Source organism: Heterocephalus glaber, unplaced genomic scaffold (assembly GCF_053883595.1).
Source record: "Heterocephalus glaber isolate CG9 unplaced genomic scaffold, H.glaber_assembly_v1.0 deba00001532, whole genome shotgun sequence".
Classification (NCBI taxonomy): Eukaryota; Metazoa; Chordata; class Mammalia; order Rodentia; family Bathyergidae; genus Heterocephalus; species Heterocephalus glaber.
Genome location: NW_028258330.1, coordinates 20,383,989 through 20,403,788, shown reverse-complemented (window position 1 = coordinate 20,403,788; position 19,800 = coordinate 20,383,989). Strand labels below are relative to the sequence as shown.

The 19,800-nt window shown below is 45.8% G+C and overlaps 1 protein-coding gene across 3 annotated transcripts in view; it reads left to right on the top strand.

The window, feature by feature from the left end:
- Window positions 1-679: 679 nt before the first annotated feature.
- Tgm3 (transglutaminase 3) overlaps window positions 680-19,800 on the top strand; it is a 41,655-nt gene continuing 22,534 nt past the window's right edge. Inside the window, exons 1-7 of one of the 3 annotated variants that reach the window (XM_087188734.1) lie at window positions 763-824; window positions 4,083-4,143; window positions 14,130-14,303; window positions 14,598-14,843; window positions 15,431-15,549; window positions 16,899-17,027; window positions 19,613-19,790. In XM_087188734.1, the coding sequence (XP_087044860.1) occupies window positions 14,687-14,843; window positions 15,431-15,549; window positions 16,899-17,027; window positions 19,613-19,790 (583 nt within the window). In that variant the 5' untranslated portion in view covers window positions 763-824; window positions 4,083-4,143; window positions 14,130-14,303; window positions 14,598-14,686. Of the gene's footprint in view, window positions 825-4,082; window positions 4,144-14,129; window positions 14,304-14,597; window positions 14,844-15,430; window positions 15,550-16,898; window positions 17,028-19,612; window positions 19,791-19,800 lie in introns of all 3 variants that reach the window. The other 2 variants (XM_087188735.1, XM_021254972.2) reach the window with 2 other exon arrangements.

Below are 19,800 nucleotides of genomic sequence, written 5' to 3'. Positions count from 1 at the left end.
TATCCAGCACCTGCTCACAGTGAGCACAGAAAGGATACAGTTACAATCCCCATCCTTACACTGGTTGATCGAGTCACTTGTTCAAGTGTGTGTGTTTCTGCATGGGTTCCTCTGGTAGGATCTGAGAAAAGATGAATAACACAAGCCACCTATACCTCCCACATGGCAGCCTTCAGCCAAGGACTGAACAGAAAATCCCAGCACAGTGTAAAGCATGTCTTAAACACTCTCAACTCCTTTCTTTCTTCTTCTTTTTTTTTTCAGTGCTGGGGATTTGGGAATTGAACCCAGGGCCTCATGCATATTAGGTAAACCACCCATGATGTGTCTCATACCCCTCGTGCAAGTGAGAAATACTAACATATGTGTACAGTGAGAAAGAACTTCACTTTTTCTGCTCTGGATTCTGCAAAGACACTTCCTTTACCCAGAGGGGACTTGCCAGTATCCTCTCTGGGCAAGATACTTTCAAGAAAAGCACATCATAATTTCCTAAACCCTACCATCTAGGAACTTGTTCATTTTTTTTTTAATCATAAAAGCAAACTATCTCACCTTCTTATACCACCTCCCCCCACCTTTTCCTAAGTTAGCCTTGCACAAGCACAATGACCTTCCATTGGGTGACTAGCATGTTGTAAGTGAAACGTTTACAGGCACTACAGGAATGACCTGGTGCCTCACCCACCTCATTAGAATTCTAATTGAGGTGTGTAGGAGAGGCTTCTATAAATGGTAAGACAATCCTGACACGGTCTCCGAACACCAGCTCTGTCATTCCCAGAGGAGCCCCAGGAGAGGCAGAGGAAGGCGGATCATGAGTGGTGAGTGTGTCGCACCCTCCAGTAGACCCTTGCTGGAAGCCACTGTTTCCCCTGGACCAGTCTGTGAGGCCAAGGTGGCTGGAAGAAACAGCTACCTGTCTTGGGGACTCTGAAGGATAGATCTTAGTGTTTCAAGGTCCTGTTCCAAAGTGGCTCTTCAAAATAGCTGTTGGTTCTGTCTAGCTCATTCCAAAAGTGGCATAAGACTGGAATGTAACTCTGAGTGATGGGCAGGGTGTCAAACACAGTTGGAGGTAATGTCCCTTTAGTCCGAGGATGAATTTTGCCTTATTGATGCTTCTTTTACACACTGATTGTCCCCTGTAAAGTCAAACCAGAGGGCATCCGCTCCCGGTGTTTCTCAGTATAGTTTTACCAGCTGTTAGTAGTGGAGCAAAGAAAAGCACATCTTAGAGCTATAAGGGGTAAGAGAATAAGAGCTTGTAACCCTTGGCATCGCTGGGATGTTCCTAAGTAAACTACACATCCAGAAGCACCAGCAGGCTCGGTGATGCGCTGAATCCCAGTAGCAGAAGCAACAGGCGTGCCACAAGATCCTCACTGTCCCTTCCAGGGAAGGGAGTGAGAAAGAACAAGAAGGGCAGGTTCTTTGGCTATGTGGGCACTGTCAGTTACTGTCGAGGATTTGGGCCCTTTGTTAATTAGCGCCCCTACTAAGTAGCCTGCTAATTATTGCCTGTCATGGGTCTTCAGACTAGAATGTTGACAGCAGCGATGCCAAACCCAAATAAGGCATTAGTCAAACCTGTAAACTACCATGAATGGTGATTTTGAACCACAGGAAGGTTTCCCAAAGATATTACTGAGCCAGGTACAAAAGGTGAATGCTGGCTACCTAAGTAATCACTGATACTACCAGAACCAGATGGTTACAAAAATGTTCCCTTTCCCTCCTGTGAATGAACAGCATGCCTGGGATGCTAACAAGAAGCACTCTAGGCACTGCAGACCTTATGAAAAGGGGATGAGGTAGCTGTCATCTAGCTCTTTTCTCTCCCCTCAGGAGGAAACTGAGGCCTGAAGCAGGAAAAGCCTTGCCAAGACCACACAGCAAGTTGATAGCAGAGCCCAGCCATGTCCCAGCCACCGTGAAAGTTTTCCACTGTATTTTGCTGCCAGGGCTGAGCTCACCCATGAGTCCATGTGACATCTGGAACATACGAAAGCAATTCTTAACATGTTTTCTTATTTGAGCTCTGTTACCAACTGCTGTGTTGTTTCCTTCTACTGCTGTGCCCCTAGTTTATAAGAGGAAGGGCTTAAATAGATGGACTTGGAGGCCCTTTCCAGGACTGGTTCTGCATCCATACAAGGTCACCCGGGACAAGGAGAGGATAAGCCACAGCATGTGCCCAGTCCCTAGAAATTTGTGCAGGACTTATGATGGGGTCACATGAACAGTGACATTGAAGAGGCCATGGGATTCATGGGTACTGAGCTCTTAGAGCCTACAATGACCAGAGGTGTACTAAGGTCACAACAAAGTGGGTGAAGAGGCAGGTGAATACATTCAGTCCCTTAAATTTGCAATCACTTCCTGGCTCAGCTCCTGGCCACTCAGCTAGGAGGGGCTCATGTGTCACAGTCTACGGGACTATTAAGGGACAGGGCTATGCCAGGCACCAGGGGGAACACGGAGACAGACAAGGTGCACTTTCTCCCCTCAGTGAGCTTTCAGTCTTGGTGATATCAGTTCATTAGTAACATGCAAGATGGACTGTAATTAAGCTACATAACAAATTCAAGGAATTAACCCTGGCTGGAACTCAGGATATGGAAGACCCTGGGAAGTCTATGGCACTTGTTCATGGAGGATGAGCTGAACTTGGTCTGGAGCAGTTTGTGAGATTAGAAGTATTCTGGACAGAGGGAACAGGAAAATAAGTGTGGGTATGTTGGTAGATGTGACCCAGGGGGCAATCTGGATGATACGTGCACTGCTTTGGGAGGACCCCGTGTCCAACTCTAATTTAAAGCCTTTGTTGAAATCAGAGAGCTCCAGCCATTCTGCCCATTGGCAGAGAGGGTGGCCTGGGCTTCGGATGGGATGATAGTGTGAAAGGAAGTTCTGGCAGTTTGCTGCACAGTGGTATGCATCCCTAGAGTGGACAGGAGTGCAGCTGTGCGGATAGACACTGGGCCCCACTGGAGACAGAGCAGTGGCCCCACCCTAAAGCCTGTTATAGTCCTTGGAGCACAAACCTGAACCTCAGAACTCTGCCTATGAAGACCCAAATTTCTGTTTTGGGGAGAAATGGCTCTGTTCCACTGATGCTGTGTATCAGTCCTTTCCCAGTACTTTGCCAGGCATGGCACTGGCCTTGGCTTCAGGGATTCGCCTTTCTGGCTTTCACTGCCTCCACCTCCAGAAGGTGCATCACATTCTGGGCCTTTGGTCTGCCACCAAATATTTTCTCTGGAGCTCGGACAGCAGTGACTCTTTCTTCCATGGAAGCAGTGGGGAATTCCTCCTAGGATCCTGCCTCCATCTCTCAGTGCATCTTGTAGAGTTTTCTTGGTTCTCCTCACATTCTTTTTTTTTTGGTACCGGGGATCAAACTTGGGACCTTGTACTTGCGAGGCAGGCAGCAGAACCACTGAGCTAAATCCCCAGCCCACCTCCTCCTCACGTTCTTATTTCAGCCTAGCATCACTTGGGAACTCCTGTTCAGTTGGGAACCTGTTTTCTCCGTGCCTTGGGTTCTTAAGAAAAACCCTATGAGATGAGCTTGACTTTTTAATCAAGAATGATTCCCAGAAGACCCCTCTATTAGGAGCCTCCCTAGGTGCTAGCCCTCTCCGTGGACCCCTAGGTCCTTTGCTTTTTTTGTCCACCTGTGCTTCTGACTTCTGTGCTACCTCTGGCCTTCAGGGCTCCGCTGTGCACACAGGCAATCCTCCTGCTCCTCTTCCTCCCAGGGCCCACATGCCGGGGTGTGCACTACTATTAGATTTTTTTTCCCTTTCACTTAAGGAGGGCAGGAACATAGCCTAGGTTTTTTGTTGTTGCTTTAGGGGTTGTTTTGTTTTGTTTTTGCTTGTTTGGTTGGTTGGGGGTTTTGCCCTTTTCTTTCTTTTTTTTTTTGGCGGGGGGTGAGGGTTAATTTTTTGGTGCTGAGGACCAAACCCAAGGTCTTGTGTTTGATAGGCAAAGCACTCTACCAGTCTCTGGTCAGGGCAAGAGATGTGTTAAAAGGAGTTCACAGTCCCTTCTCTTAGCCCTATTTTCCCCTGCAGGAGGACAGTGTGAGAAGACCGTGACCCCTCCCAGAGTCACTGTGTATCTCAGGTGAGACAGGTAAAGTGAACCAGCTTCCTGAAGTGTAAGATGATACCAAGGCTTGAGTTACTGATTCTCAGCACTAGCTGCTGCACATCAGAATCACTAGGAGAGCTTTGAAAAAAATATCAGTACTGCCCTTAATCCAAATCTTGATTTAATTGGTTTGGGGTGGACTTAGACTAGTACAACACTCCTTGTTGGGTTTCAGAAGCTGTAGTTTCAAGCCACTAAGAAATTCTAAGCTCTCTTTGGAAGGGAAAAGGATGAGATGTCTTCCCCTCTCCTCCTCTCACCCTGACAGCATGATGTATGGGCAAGGAAATGGCCCTTTCTCTCTGGCAGCCTCCAGGAACTGTACCTGAGTCACTCCCACCACAACCACATTGGGTAGCTGCAGGGCATTAGCTCAGTCATCCTTGGTCAGGCAAGGTTAGTTTCTAGTCTGGACTTGGATTGTGACGTTGGGCAAATGGCTTTGCCTGACTAAATTTCCAAATCCCTCGTCTGTAAAATGGGTATAAGAACATCATAGGGCGTTTGTGACTATTAAAGGACATAATGCAGGTAAAATTCTTATAGTGTAGTGTCTGGCCCAAAAGAGGCCCTCCTTGATGCCAGGCAGCTCATAAAAACTTCAAACCTTCCTCTCCTCATGTTCTTTTTGCCATTATATTCTTCATCCTATGATCTTTGTTACAACCAACTCTGGAGGCCCCAGAACTGAGATGGATATAGCTGGGCTCCCAACAATAACCATACAAGAAAGAAGGTTCAAGTCTAACTCCCCCCCTTCTAGGGACAAGGAAAGCCACCCATCCAGGGCTTGTTTTGTTTTGTTTCAGGGAACCTCCCCAGCTCGGTTGTCCAACAGCCCCTGGCTTCCCACTGGCTGGAGGCCAAGAAATTGTGCCACTTCTGCTACACAGGCTTGAAAGTGTTGGGACATGAGCAAAAGCTAAAAGGAAATGACACAGGCTAGAAAGAGAGGAGAGAGAAGTTGGGGCTGAGCAGGGATGTAGGTGCATCCCCAGTGCATCCCCAGGGCCAAAGGTGGGGCTGGCCAGGAGGTGGAGATGTGCTTGTGCCCAGGGGCAGGGGGCAGAGGCGTGGCACTAGATGACGCATGGTTCTTTCATGACTAGGATCTGAGATCTGGCTTCTAGGCCATGCTGTATTTCTAAACTTCTCTGTCACCTCAGCAGATTGATTCTGCTTTGGGAGCCTCAGTTTTCTAACCTGTAATATGGGAATATTGAATTCTATCACTATTTTTCAAGTTGCCGGTTGTTCTTATTAGAAGATTATGAAATTAGCTTAGTGGAAGGTGACCAGCATGGTTTTTGTTTTTTAATGAAGTAATAGAGAAAATCAGAATATATTCAGAATATAATCAGAATATATTCTACATAGTAGAATTGGTATTTTTCATGAAACTTTGCATCAGTTATAAATCAATGTATATGAGCACTGCGTAAAATATGTTTCTTTTTCTTTTCTTTTCTTTTTTTTTCTTTGTTACTGGGCATCCAACTCAGGACCTTGCACTTGTGAGGCAGGCACGGTGCCACTGAGCTAAAACCCCGACTCTTTATTTCTTAATATAGTCTCTATCAGAGAAAGCTCAAGCCAGGCACAGAGGCACACACCTGTAAAGCTCTCACTCTGAGACACAGAGCCAGGGGGATCAAAAATTCAAGCACAGCCTGGCCAATTTAGCAAGACCTTGTTTCAGAATTTTTCTTTGAAAAAATGTTTTTAAGGGCTAGACAGATAGCCCAGTGCAAAAGTTCTGGGTTCCAGCTCCACTACAAAAAAAAAAAAAAAGAAAAAGAAAACTCACTCAGGTAGATGATATTTAGCATTTCTATCAACTATAATTAACTCTAGATGTCTGTAAGATCTATAAAGGGACATGGGGAGTAGGGTCTGGGCAACTAGGAAAGACCCACTCTCTGTATATGGGTCGTGCCACATTGGACCACCTGCCAGCAACTTGTACAGCAGGTGATCCTTCAACCACAGGCTCAGCAAGGGGTTCTCCCTGTGTGCTGCCCGTGATTGGATTACACAGCCAGGGTGGGCTGATAGGAGCCGGCTCAGACCATAGTAACCCCCTTTCACAGTCTGGCATCTCTTCTGTGCTATTCTCATCACTCCTGCTACAGGTAGCCCCAGACTAGGTGGGCAGGGGTCAATTAACAGGCACACGAAAGGCTGGGGATTTAGCTCAGTGGTTTCACCGCCTGCTGCGCAAACGCGAGGATCTGAGTTCGATCCCCAGTACCAAAAACAAAACAGGCACACACATAGTGGTTCAGTTTGGATATGCATGACTGTGAACCCCCAAGTAACAGTGCTTTAGAAAAGCAAGAGGACAGTTGATTTCCTCCTTAGGCAGTTCTGGGGAGGTAGGAGAACCATGCAGTACTGGGGAGAGGGGCTGGCTCAGTCCATAACTCCCTCTCCCATCTCTAGGGCATGTTCTTGCATGGTCTGACCTGGCTGCTTGCACCTGTCCACATTGTACCCCACTCCAGACTGCAGGGTGGAAATACGGAGGAAAACAGGCTAAGGGCAACTGCCAACTGCTTTTAAAGAAAGGTTTCCTCCAGTGAACTGAAAGTAGATCTTCAAACAAATTCTTGCCTATGAATATTCAACAGTACTCTTCACAAAAGCCACAGGGTAGAAACAACCCCAATGCCCACCAGCTGATGAGCAGATATGCTATATTCATGTAATAGGAGAGTGAACTACAGGTACATCTGACAACATCGGTAAGCCTTAAATACACTCTGAGTGAAAGAAGTCAGACCCAAAGACTGCATATGACACAGGTCTATTTATATGAAATGTCCAGAATAGGCAAACCCATAAAGGAGGAAAGTAGATTAGCAGCTCTCAGGATCTGGGAATAGGAGGGAATGGGGAGTGACTGCTAATGAATGCTTCTGGGTGGGGAACCAGGTAGTAGTGATAGTTACATAACACGGTGAATGTACCAAGAGCCACTGAATTGTACTTTAAAATGGCTCAAATGGAGCCAGGCATGGTGGCACATTCCTATTATTCCAGCACTCTGGGAGCTGACGTAACAGAATCCAAAGTTCGAGCCCAGCCTAGGCAACTTAGCAATTTTAGAAGATCCTGTCTCAATATAAAAAATTTTAAAAAGGGGTGGGGTTGGGATGTAGCTCAGTGCAAAGGTACTTGGTTCAATCCCCATGAGTACCACCAAGAAAAAAGAAACAGTTTGAAATGGTGATTTTTATGTTATGTCCATTTTACTGCAATTTTTAAAGAGGAAGAAAAAGATTCCCTGGAAGTTAATACACAAAATTTCTGCTTACAAGTCACTGGCAAGACCTTAGTGACATGACCCCTGAGATGCAGTGGAGCCCACAAAACATACTACCCGTTTTGGGTTTTTGGGTGGTTTTTTTGGTACCGGGGATCGAACTTGGGTCCTTGCGCTTGCGCAGCAGGTGGCGAAACCACTGAGCTAAATCCCTGGCCCTATACTGCATGTTAATATGGAAGATTTTGAAAAAGAAAAAAAAAAAAGGAAGATTTTGTTACCAGAAAAGAAGGAGCCAGTGAGTACAGGGATAGAATTTAGCAGTCTCTGTCACAGCAGGACTGCCAATGGGACTGATATCCTCAGAAAGAAAACAAAGCTTAGAAATTGCCCACGTCTGAAACTGGAGTTAAGCAGTAATGCAAGGAGGTGACATGGAATTGTGAGAAGAGCACTGGAATGGGAGTCCAGAGATGTTCTCTCTCAAGTGAATCACCTCTCCAGGCCCCCAGGTGCTCATGCCAGGAATAAGAATGAGTGATTCTCTCTGGGTTTTTGTTTTGTTGGTGAGAGGGTGGTGATGCTAAAGATCAAGCCCTGGCCCTCATACATGCTAGACAAGTACTATGCCATTGAGCTGCACCTCAGCCCCTCTTTTCCTTCTGCCAGTTTTTAAGTGTCTGAGTTGATGAGTCAGTTGTAGGAACAATAGGACACTGCCTTCACCCCTTCCCTCTCCCTTCTTTGATTACGTATGATCTTGCTGTTCTGGATTTACATCCTCTAGTAACTTATCTTTCAATCTGTACTCACTGGTAAATTGCTAACCACATTCTCATCCTTACTTTTTTTTTTGGTACCAGGGTTTGAACTTGGGACCTTGCACTTGTGAGGCGAGCAGCAGCACCACTGAGCTAAATCCCCAGCCCTCTTACTTTTAAAGTGATAAATTATTTTTAGAGACTTAATAAAAGACAAGCTATACTTGCAAGTTACTTTGTCTGATATTAAAAGAAGTATAAAAAAGTTAAGGATTCTCCCAGGGTGGCACAGAAAACAACCCTGAGACTAAAAGAGTTACATAAACTGCAAATTTGAGAAGAACCTTAGATGGCTGGTACCTTCCCTCCTTTCCCTTCCCACACTTCTGGCAGAGCAGCCAAAGAGGTAGGGAGCAAAGGACTTTAGGTAATACATACAGAGGATCACCAGATCCTTGATTTGGGAGCTAGCAGAGCCAATTCTCAGGCTCAGGGATCATACAAGGAGTGAAGGAGGCTGCCAGTGAGAGGGAAAAGGCTTCAGAAACTGCCCAGGAGCCATTATGCACATGTGCCCCACCTGTTCCCCTCCAACCTTGGGGATGCCAAGGAAGCTGGCTCCCCTTTTACATCGCCTCTGAAGATTGCCACCTGGGAACACATTTCTTATCCTCCAGGTGCCCACTCTCTCCTGTTTGTTGGGAGACAAATACCTGGGGGTAGATGAGGCTTCTCGCCCCCCGAATAGGAAAACTGGGGACACAGTGACATGGTAGGGTCAATAAGAACTTCTGCTCTACCCTCACTACTTCTAGCCACCAAAAGTGTAGAGGTCCCCTCCCCCTGCCCTGTAGTGTACCAAGCAATTCCCCAATTAACAGTGGGCATCAACTGGGTATCCTGGAATTTAGTTCAATTCTGACACTGTCTGGAGTTAGTGCAGACCCCATAGGTTAAGGGCTCAGCCCCACAAGACACCCCTCATTTCACATGCCAATCAGAAGTGCAGGTTATAGCCAGAGATGGTGGCACCTGCTTGTAATCTTAGCAATCTGGAAAGCTAAGCCAGGAGGATTGCAAGCACAAGCCCAGCCTGGGCAATAGAGACCTAATGAGACACTGCCTCAAAAAAAATCTGTTTTTAACACAAGGTCTGAGGATTTAACTCAGTTGGAAGGCCCCAGACTCAATCCCTAATACAAAAAAAAAGAAAGAAAGAAGAAAGAAAGAAAGAAAGAAAGAAAGAAAGAAAGAAAGAAAGAAAGAAAGGAAGGAAGGAAGGAAGGAAGGAAGGAAGGAAGGAAGGAAGGAGGGAGGGAGGAAGAAAAGAAAAGAAAAGAGAGAGAAAGAAGAAGCCAGATCATTACCTATACTTCTGACTGACTGGCTATCAAATGCCTAAGGTTTGAAGATTTGCCAGAATTCCTTACAACTCAAGAAAGCAGTCTGCTAACTAGAGCACCACTTCGTTATAAAAGACTAAGAGCCAGGTAGAAGAGATGATAGGACAAGGTATACCCTCCCAGCCCTCTGTGTTTCACCACATGGAAACCCAACCTTTGGGGTCTTTATGGAGGATTCATCACATAAGCATGATGGATTGAATCACTGCTCATTGGTGATGAAGTTCGTCTCCAATCCCTCTCCCTTCCCTGGTTGCTGAGGGGCCTCGGGATGACAGTTTCAGCCCTCTAATTATATGGTTGCCCTGTGAGCCATCACTCATCTCATTAGCATAAAAGGGTACTCATCATTTCTAAGATTCCAAGGGTTTTAGGAGCTGTGTTCTAGGTCTTTTCAGGCGGAGACCAGAAACGTATTTCTTATGGTGTCACACCTGGATTCAGAGTCCTAGCCCTGCCAGCTCCTAGGTATAGGACCCCAGATAAAATCCTTTGTCAGTCTGAGCCTCAATTTCCAGTTGTGAGATTTCATCAATGATGAATATAGACTATTCTTCATATTGTCAATTGTAGTTGACACTCTACAGGGTGATGACAAATGAGAGACCTCCTTACCCTCCCCCTCCAACTCAGAGAAGCCATGAATATCCCACAACACCTCATGGGGAAAGGGGCTCCATGCCACTGACTCTCATGCCTGGTATCTGGACTGCAAAGACAGAGAACATGAGCTCTAGGGCCAGAGTCAGGCTGCATGGCTGCAGTCCTCCTTTAAGGAGCAGGCGACCAGGACTCAGGCTTCTCCACACCTTGGCTTCCTCTTTTGTAAAACAGAGGATTACACATCCCCAACTCACAGGCTTAATAAGATGGTAACTGGCACACAGATGCTCAGTAAACATCAACCAATGCTCTCATCATCGCCACCACAATCACTCCAGGTCTAACCTAGCAGATCATGCAAAGTACACCTGTCTCCCTTCTGCTGGTTGTCCATTGTGGAAGGGACAGTGTCTCCGCGCCCTAGGCATGCTGGAGCTCAGGCTCTTCTTGGCCATTATTCTGAAGGATAAGCCATTGATCTCTGGGATGAATGGAGGAGTCCTCTGCTACCCATCATAGCCACAGCAAAGAATGCACAACCTTTGGTAGCACCAAGAAGGGCAAGGGCCCTTTGGAGGAGAAACAGGGTGCCAGCTGTAAACACAGAGTTCCTCCTACTCCCTTTCCTCCCCCATTTTCTGGGCTGAGGACCAACTGAAGGCACACTTTATGCTGTCAAAGGCCTTGTGTTTTAAAAGAGCCAGCCTCCCCAGGAGAAGGATACGTATCCCGTTAGGTTTGGAAAGAGGATAAAAATTATGTTCCACAGCGCCATTCTTTGTTCTAAAACAAGACCAACAGTAAAGCTCTACCAAATCTCAGCCACTGGGATGCACAGAAGGCAGGGGCATGGGTTAAAAAAACAGGGGTCCTAGAGAGACACAGCACCCAGTAGCCTGGCTGTCTACTAGCCAACTGGATCTCAGCATGTGCTAGACAGTGTCGGATGTGAGCTGGCTCCATTGGACCCCTGTCTACAGGAACACTCATCTTGTCTCCCTCCCTCTGTTCCTCTTGTCTTCCCTTTTCTCAGCAGTTCATAGATTTTTGTTGATTTATGAATGTTTTCATTTTCCTGAAGTTATACAACAATGTACTGATATTTCCTTCAATAAATATTTATTGAATGAATGAATATATGAGTGAGAGGATGCATGAATAAATGTGTCCGTAGTTCCCTGAACTGGTGGTCCAATCACCTGTTGAGCCCCCTTTCCAAAGAGAGCTTCTGCCTGGTCTCCTTAGCTGCTTCAAGGGGAGCCCCTCCTAGTCCACCCTGACCCTCTGCTCGATCCTGCCCCTCAATCTGCTTTCCTTCCTGCCAGGCCTCTGGTCTAGCCAAATAGCACACCTCACTCTGCTGGGCCTTCAGGGCCTCTCCTTCCTGGTGGAACACAGCCACCCTCTTGGCACCTGACAAAATGTTCTTTCATGGCCCAGGGTGTCCTTCCTTCTTTTTCAATTTAAATGTGTTGTTTAGTTGATAAATAAAAACATTAAAATTGCACATATTTATGGGATACTATGCGATATTCTGATACATGCAAACATTGTGTAATATTTAAATCAAGTTAAACATATCTATCTCCTCAAACATTTATCAACTCTTCATAGCGAAAACATTCAAGGAACTTCTTTTGGGAGAGCAGGGGATGGTTACTGCGGAAGCAAACCCAGGGCTTTGACACAGAGCTAACATCTCCAGCCTTTTTAAAATTTTTTATTTTGAGGCAGGGTCTAAAGTTGCCCAGACTAGGTTCAGACTTGCAGCCCTCCTACCTTAGCCTCCCAGATGGGTGGCCATATAGGTGTGTGCCACTATACCCAGCTTCAAAGGATTTCTTCCTCTTATCTAACTATAATTTAAAACCCATTGATCAACATTTCTTATCTGTCCCTCCTCCCCTCAAATCTGATAACCACAAATCTACTCTCAACTTCAATGAAGTCAACTTTTTCATATTCCACTTGAGTGAGGTCATACAGTATTTGTCTTTCTGTGTCTGCCTTATTTCACTTAACATAATGATCTCCAGTTCCCTCTATGTCGTCACAAGAGACAGGATTTCATTCATTTTATGGCAGAGTAGTATATCATTGCATATTGGAACAATATCACATTTTCTTCATCTATTCATTAGCTGATGTATGCTTTGATTGTTTCCATTTCTTGGCTGTTGCAAATAGTGTTTCAGTAAACAGGAATGTAAATGTCTCTTGGACATACCAATTTCATTTCCATTGAACTTATACCCAGTAGTGGATTTCTGGATTGTGTGGTAGTTCTAATTTTAATTTTTTCTTTTTCTTTTTCCTTTTCTTTTTTGCAGTGCTGGGGAATTGAACCCAGGGTCTTTACATTGAGCTATATAACCAGTTCTTTCTTATTTTTTTATTTTTGAAACAGAGACTCACTAAATTGCCAAGGTTGACTTCTAACTTGCAGTCCTCCAAACTCAGCTTCCCAATCTGCTGGGATTACAGGTATAGGCCATAATATCTGGGTCAATTTTAATTTTTTGAGGAACTTCCATCTTGTTTTCTACAGTGGCTGTACTAATTTACATTTCCACCAACAGTGTCCAAGGGCTCCTCTTTCCCTTGCCTCCTGATCACTATTCATTGCCTTTTGTCTTTTGAATATTTTTTCATGTAACTGTTAGCCATTTGTATGTCTTCTTTTTAAGGCCCAGGATTTCAGAGGAGCCTTTTGGACCCCTACACCTTTTGGAGGGAGTGATTTTCTCCTCCCTGTGTCTCTCAACTGGGTGGGTTGGATTCACCCTAGTCTGTCATCCATTATCACTTAGACTTGACTGTAGTAAGGTTTTTTCTTTCTTTGTTCATGCATTCCTTCATTTATGTATCTGGTTATCTAATACAAGCAACATGCTAGGCATCAGAACAAAGCTCAGGAAGGCACAGCCTGATGGAGAGATGGACACAAAATAGAATGGTGCCTGACCCCGCACATGCATCACATCCATTGTACTTGTGACCTCATGGTGATGACAGAGACTAGTTTGGTTTGCAGAGGAGTAGGTGACATAATATCACAAACATAACTCAAAGGAATAGATTTCTCAACAGTTATCTGAGCCAAACTCCTCGTGCATCATGGTAGCTCATGAACTCTGGGCAGTTTAGCTCGGTCACCTCCACAATCACATGGGAAGAAGAGGGTGAGTTTCAAGGCGTTTCTCCTCAGGATCTTCTATGATGGACAAAAAAATGAGCCCAGCTAATGAACTTTTTTTTTTTGGTACCAGGGATCGAACTCAGGACCTTGGGCTTTCGAGGCAGATTGCAAAACCACTGAGCTAAATCCCCAGTCCACAGCTGATGAATTTGACATGTCCTCCTCCTCAGTTCTGTCACAGCCTCGGTCCACAAAGCAATGATAAATACCGACAGCAGATAGGACAAGGTGCTCTAGTGACAGTCCTGGCTGGCTGAGAGAAGCTTCCTTGAGTGTCATTCCCCGAGGCCATGCTTACTCTGTAGAGTTAAAAGACCCTGCCAGCAGAGAGAACAGTATGTGGAGAGCTTCCACTGAGCCAGATGTGCTGGTGCAAGACTGCAATCCCAGTGACTTGGAAGGCTGAGGCGGGAGGATCCCAAATTCAAGGACAGCCTGGGCTGTATAGGGAGATCCCAGAGAAGAAAGGACGAGGGGGAGGGGTGGGGGAGAGTCTCAGGGCATTTCTGTTATCTTGAGGCATGTGACTTAGGGAATCTGCATCTGGAAAGGTTGAAAGGGAATAAATTGTGATGTTCTTGCTACATAGGATCAAAAGTCTTTAGGTTTTATTATGATTCCTTCCAAAAGTTAGGCTCTGCTGGCATAGCTCACCCATACCTGACTTTTTAGTATCTTGTACTCATCCCCCCACCCCCTGTCTCCCAGGACTTCAGGCTCTGCTTTCTGTGTCACAGCTTTAGAGCTCCAGAATGTCGACTGGCAAGTGGCCGACAACCGGCGTGCACATCACACAGGACAGTTCTCCTCCCGGGAGGTCATCTTGCGCAGAGGCCAGTCATGTAATATAGTAGCGTTCTTTAACCGTGCTCTTAACTCTGAAGAAGGTCTGAATCTCACAGCTGAAACAGGTACTTGCTCACCTCCCCTATCACACAGACAACCACCTGAGTAGCCTTTGGTACTTTGCACCCAAGGAGGATGGCAACTAGGTCATCAGGCCCTAGGTTCAAGCCCAGCTCTGCCATGGATTCAGTGTGACCTTGGGAAAGTGGCTTCCCATCTCTGAGCCTGAGGCCTCTCCAGCTACTTCTAGCTTTATAACGAGGTGCTTCACTGGATGAGGTGTCCCAGAGAGCCCCTGCAGGGGTATGGGAGCCTATTCTGTCCCTGTGGTCTGACCAGCATTCCTTGGTTTCCTGCAGGTCCTAACCCCTCAGAGTCAGCCAGGACAAAGGCCACATTTCCAGTCGCCAGTGGCAGAAGCACAGGTGGCAGCTGGGCTGCAGAGGTCATGGAAAATAATGGCAATGCTCTGACCATTGCCATTTACAGTCCTGCCAGTGCCCCCATCGGAAGGTACACACTGAGCCTTCAGATCTCCTCCAAGGGCAGAGTCTCCTCTGTGAAACTTGGGACATTCGTGCTGCTCTTTAATCCCTGGCTACAAGGTAGGTCTCTAACCACCCACATTACCAGCCCTGATCTAAGCAGTGAGCATGGAAAGAAGATGGGAAAATGCTGTACACAGACTTAGGTTTGATAGGAGGAAGTCTGTGGACCACGGAAATATCAGAGAAGCTACAGGTCAGTTCTACCACTAACTAGCTGTGTGCATCTGAATAGTCATCTTTCTGATCCTCAAATTCTTCCCTATAAACGTTGTTTCTGTTGTTTCCTCTGGGGTTCAAATGGATATCCATGAGCTTTTACACTCTTCAGAACATGCTTAATTAGAAGGGACAATGACTACTGTACAGTTCTTCAGTATTGTAGCTTCTTGCCTGAAAGAGCTAGTGTCTGATTCCTGAGGTCTCATTTGTAGTCCCCTACAACAGCCTAGCTTCTCTTCCCAATCCATATTTCCCACTATGAGAGTTGGAAGCATTAAAGTCTACATCTTCATTCCCTGGTGGAGGTTGGAGATGGCCCAAAGGCGGGCTTGTTCCAATCCCACACTAGGAGTAGGCAGGAGGACCAATCTGGTTAGTTTTCTGTGGGATTCTAGTCCCTGGTATTTACTCTTTGTGTCAAACAGCGGATGATGTTTTTATGAGTAACCAGGCTGAGAGACAAGAATATGTTGAGGAAGATTCTGGCATCATCTTCGTGGGCAGCACAAATCGAATTGGCATGGTTGGCTGGAACTTTGGACAGGTAAAAGAGTCATAAAGAGGCTAAGGGTATTAACTCTTATGCAGGAAGCTCAGCAGCTTGCCCCACAGATCACCCCTGTGTCTGTCCATTTGTAATTAATTCATTCAGAAGACATTTACTGACCACTTACTATGTACAAGATCCCAAGCTGTACCCTAAAGGAATAGGAAATGAACAAGATCTTCTGCTTTCAGGGGGTCACAATCCAGTGAGCGAGACAGACATGTAACTCTATCAATGCAATAAAATACTACTGGTGCCCTGATACACAAATAAGTACAAGGCCCAGGAAAGATCCTCTGGACAATAACATAGCTTCTGTTATTCATTGTAAAAAATGTGATCAAATGTCTCTGCTGTGTGCACTTGGCTTTTCAAAACCATGGCCTCTTTGTCCTGTATCTACCTTGATCTACATCTGAGTCCAGAGAATTCCCAGATTTGCTCAGCTCAGAAACCTTCAGGGATGTCTTTCCACCTTTTCCTTTTTTTTCCCAGAAGATAAATAAAGGTATTGGAATGAAGGATGGGGTTCCTGAGATGTCCAGGAAGGCACAAACAAGAACATGCTCCACCCATCCCAGGCCCCATTCTACAGTCCACCAAAGTCAGTCTGCTATGTCTTCTCTGTGTGAGGTTTTGTAACCAATTTCATTGGAAGGAATAAAAGGAAAAGACAGGCAAGGGCATAAAGTGCATCTAGCAGATGAAGAGAGGCATGACATGGTTTGAGAAGAAGCTTTTAATCAAGTACCAGAAGGAGGCAAGGAAGTCTGATAGCTAGTTTGGAGAAGAGGACTCCAGACAGAAGGGATACCAAATGTAAAGAATTTAAGGCAGAAAGAGCCAGTGTAAGAAACAATTACTTATCATAAGTCTCATTTTGTGAAAATGTCTTCAGATATGTTTCTTAGTGACATATTTTACCTTGAGTACCACTTTCCCAGGAGTCTAAATGATATGCTCAAGACCACAATCAGAGATAGAGACTTTGAGGTGAGGTTGGCCTACCCCTTCATTATGCAGATAGAGAAATCAAAGCCAGGCAGGCCATGCAACTTGCTCCCAAATCTAGGTCTGTGGCAGCAAGGGAGTGAACTGAGCCCTCCTCCCTTGCTCATTTTGAGAGAGTGACTACAGGGTCTCATGGACAGTGAGGACTCAGGATGAGTTTTCAGGCTAAAGGCTGGGCACAGTGGCTCTTCCCCAGGAGCTCTCAGTTCTGGAGGTCACAGAGTGAAAGATCCTAACAGGTCCTGTGGTTCTCACCATTGTGACTCCTATTCCCTTAATTAGCTGATACTAACTATCATTTCTTTCATCATAACATATGGTCCCATTCTGAACAGTATGAAGAAGACATTCTGAATATCAGCCTCTCCATCTTGGATAAGAGTCTGAATTTCCGACGTGACCCTGGTACTGACGTGGCCCGCAGAAACGACCCCAAATATGTTGGCCGGGTGCTGAGTGCCATGGTGAGTGATAGGAAAAGGATAATGACATGTTGTTACCATGTGATGAGCACCAACTCCATGTTAGCTACATGCAATCTACAATGTCATCTCAAGGGAACCTCACCAAATATAGTTGGTGGCTATGACCATTCCATTTTGCCAATGCAGAACAGGAGAATTCTCTAAGTTCAAGGGCTTCCCCAAGACACTCTGCCACAGAGTGGGTGGCAGGTAGAGGCAGAACTAAACCCAGGTCTGGTAGGCTTCAAAGCCCTCTCTGCTGTACAGTGAAGCTCTTCTCAGATGAGAAGAGAACTCACCTTGTGGGTGACCACCAGGGATGGGATATGAGCGAAGAGGGATGCAAAGTGAGGACTCTGTTATCGTGGGGCCTCCTGAGAAGGAGGACACATCCCCTAGTGAGCCTGAAGCGTTAACTTTTTGTGCTGTAGTCCAGCTCCTCTGCAGCACAGAGCACTGAAATGTCAGGATAGGAAGGCAACAGGCATCCTGTTCCTTATGCAGACAGGGAAATAAGCAAACGTGACTTGTGACTAGCTCACCTGGATTCCTACATGAGAGACCTGGCCTGCCCCAGGACACACACACACACACACACACACACACACACACACACACACACGCTAGATATCAGAGGAGTCTATGGCTTTGCACTCAGTGTGTAGAGAGTGCCCTCACCAAAAAGTGACCAGAAGATCAATTTGCTCAAAAGTTACAAGTTGAAAGCTGAAAGTCAAAGCAAGTCTCCCCCTTTTAACTTCCTTGAACTCTAAATAAGTACCCAGAAATATCTTTAACTCCATTTTCTTTTGGGTCATGGTTTAGGCATGTCTTGGTCTCTTTACTTTGAAATGTATAATTTCCAAGCTAACAAGCTAGTTACTTGGATAAAAATTCCAACAACATTCATCTGCATGATAAATATCTGAGGTTCATCAGAGGGCTTTTTGAGAAAATTGAGTCTGAAACTGAGCTGTACAGGAGAGGAATGGGGTGGGCCCAGAGACTTTGGGGTTCCTGAGATCACTGAAGACCCGAGCAGCCAGGAAAGGGGACAAAAAAGAGGATTCGGACTAGGCTTTGAAAACTAAGTTTTGAGGAAAAAGAGGCATTAAACTGAGGCAGAGGTTAGACAAAGCTGGTGTTCAGGGCCACGTGGGAAACTGAGCTTCCTCCACCCAGGAGAGAGTGGGTGAAGCAGCTGCTCCTGTACTGCTGACTCACTCTCAGCCTGGGCACAAACCACTTTATCTTGGAGCCAATTTCCTCCGTGCACCTCTCTGATGCTCTCTCCAGACCTCCCTGGGCTGGGCCCGTAGCTAATTATGGCCCATGCAGCATTGAAATGCTCAGCTTTCAGCCAGAGATAATCCTGATGATTAAGTCTTCAGAGGAAGGCACCATCTTGCCCGCTCCCAGGATTCCAGCCCAGGCATCCTGGAAGGGGTGCATAGCTCCCCAGTGGACCCAGGGGCTGGAGTAGAGTGGGCCCAGCCTATTCAGACTGCCCATTCTCACAGGCCTCACCATTTAGAGCCACCCCAAAGGGATGAGACTCACAGGCCAGGGCAGCCCTTGGAGGTCCTGGTTCTGCTTCTCACGGTGCAATTGGGATAAATGACAGAGTTTCATAAACTGAAAACTTCACTGCCCTTGAGCTCAATTCTTTCTCACTTTCCCTGTGTTGTAAGGAAGACTTAAGACCTAGAGGAAAAAAATTGACTTGCTCACAATCACCAAGGTGACAAGAGCAAAGGCAATGCTTATACCTGGGTTTCTTCTTCCCTCTCTTTCAATTTTTTATTATGAAAAAATTTAGGTCTACACAAAAGGAAAGAGAAAAATACAGTGAATTCCTGGGTCCTCACCACCAACTTCAGCAGTGGCCTCCTCAAGGCTGATCTTATTTCATCTCTTACCTTCTCCTCCACAGATCATTGGATAAATCCCAGACTGCATCCTTTGACATCATTTCACTCATACTTCTATGTGTCTCTAAAAGGTAGTAGAACTCAGGTCTCTTGAGTCCTAAGCCAGCACTGTTTTCACACTGCATCATGGTTCTTTATATTAGAACTATATCCTAAGTTAAATGATGCCATGAACAAAGGATGAATGAGTGAGTGAATTAATTAATTGCAATGTTCCATTTTTATTCTTTCCAAGAAGTTATCTGCTTAAGTTCTAAAATGGTCTTTTTAAAACAACCATACACAAAAAGGATTTTCAAATCACAAACCCCCAAGCAGACAGACATCTATGATAGCCCCTGAGTTCTTTCTTTTAAGAACTCCCCTGCCACATGGATTTCTGACCCTGCCTTGCCACTGACACACTGTGGAGTCTCTGTTTTCCATGTCAGCCTGTAGCAAGAGATTGATAAATGGATCAAAGGCAATCAAACCTAGCTTGTTAGGCAAAGCACCTCTAAACTCATAAACCACTCAATACCCCTAAGGAACTATTATTATAGTTATCATCCCCAAGTCACTTAGAAAGATATAGAAAAATCTTCCTTCCTCATCTCTCCACCTCATTGAAAAAGCATGGTGCTAATTTATTGGGGGGGGTGGATTTCTGCCCAGATCAATAGCAATGACGACAACGGTGTGATCGCTGGGAATTGGAGTGGCAGTTACACAGGTGGCCTGGACCCAAGGAACTGGAATGGCAGTGTGGAGATCCTCAAGGAGTGGAAAAAATCTGGCTTCAGGCCAGTCCGATTTGGCCAGTGCTGGGTCTTTGCTGGGACACTCAACACAGGTACCTGGGG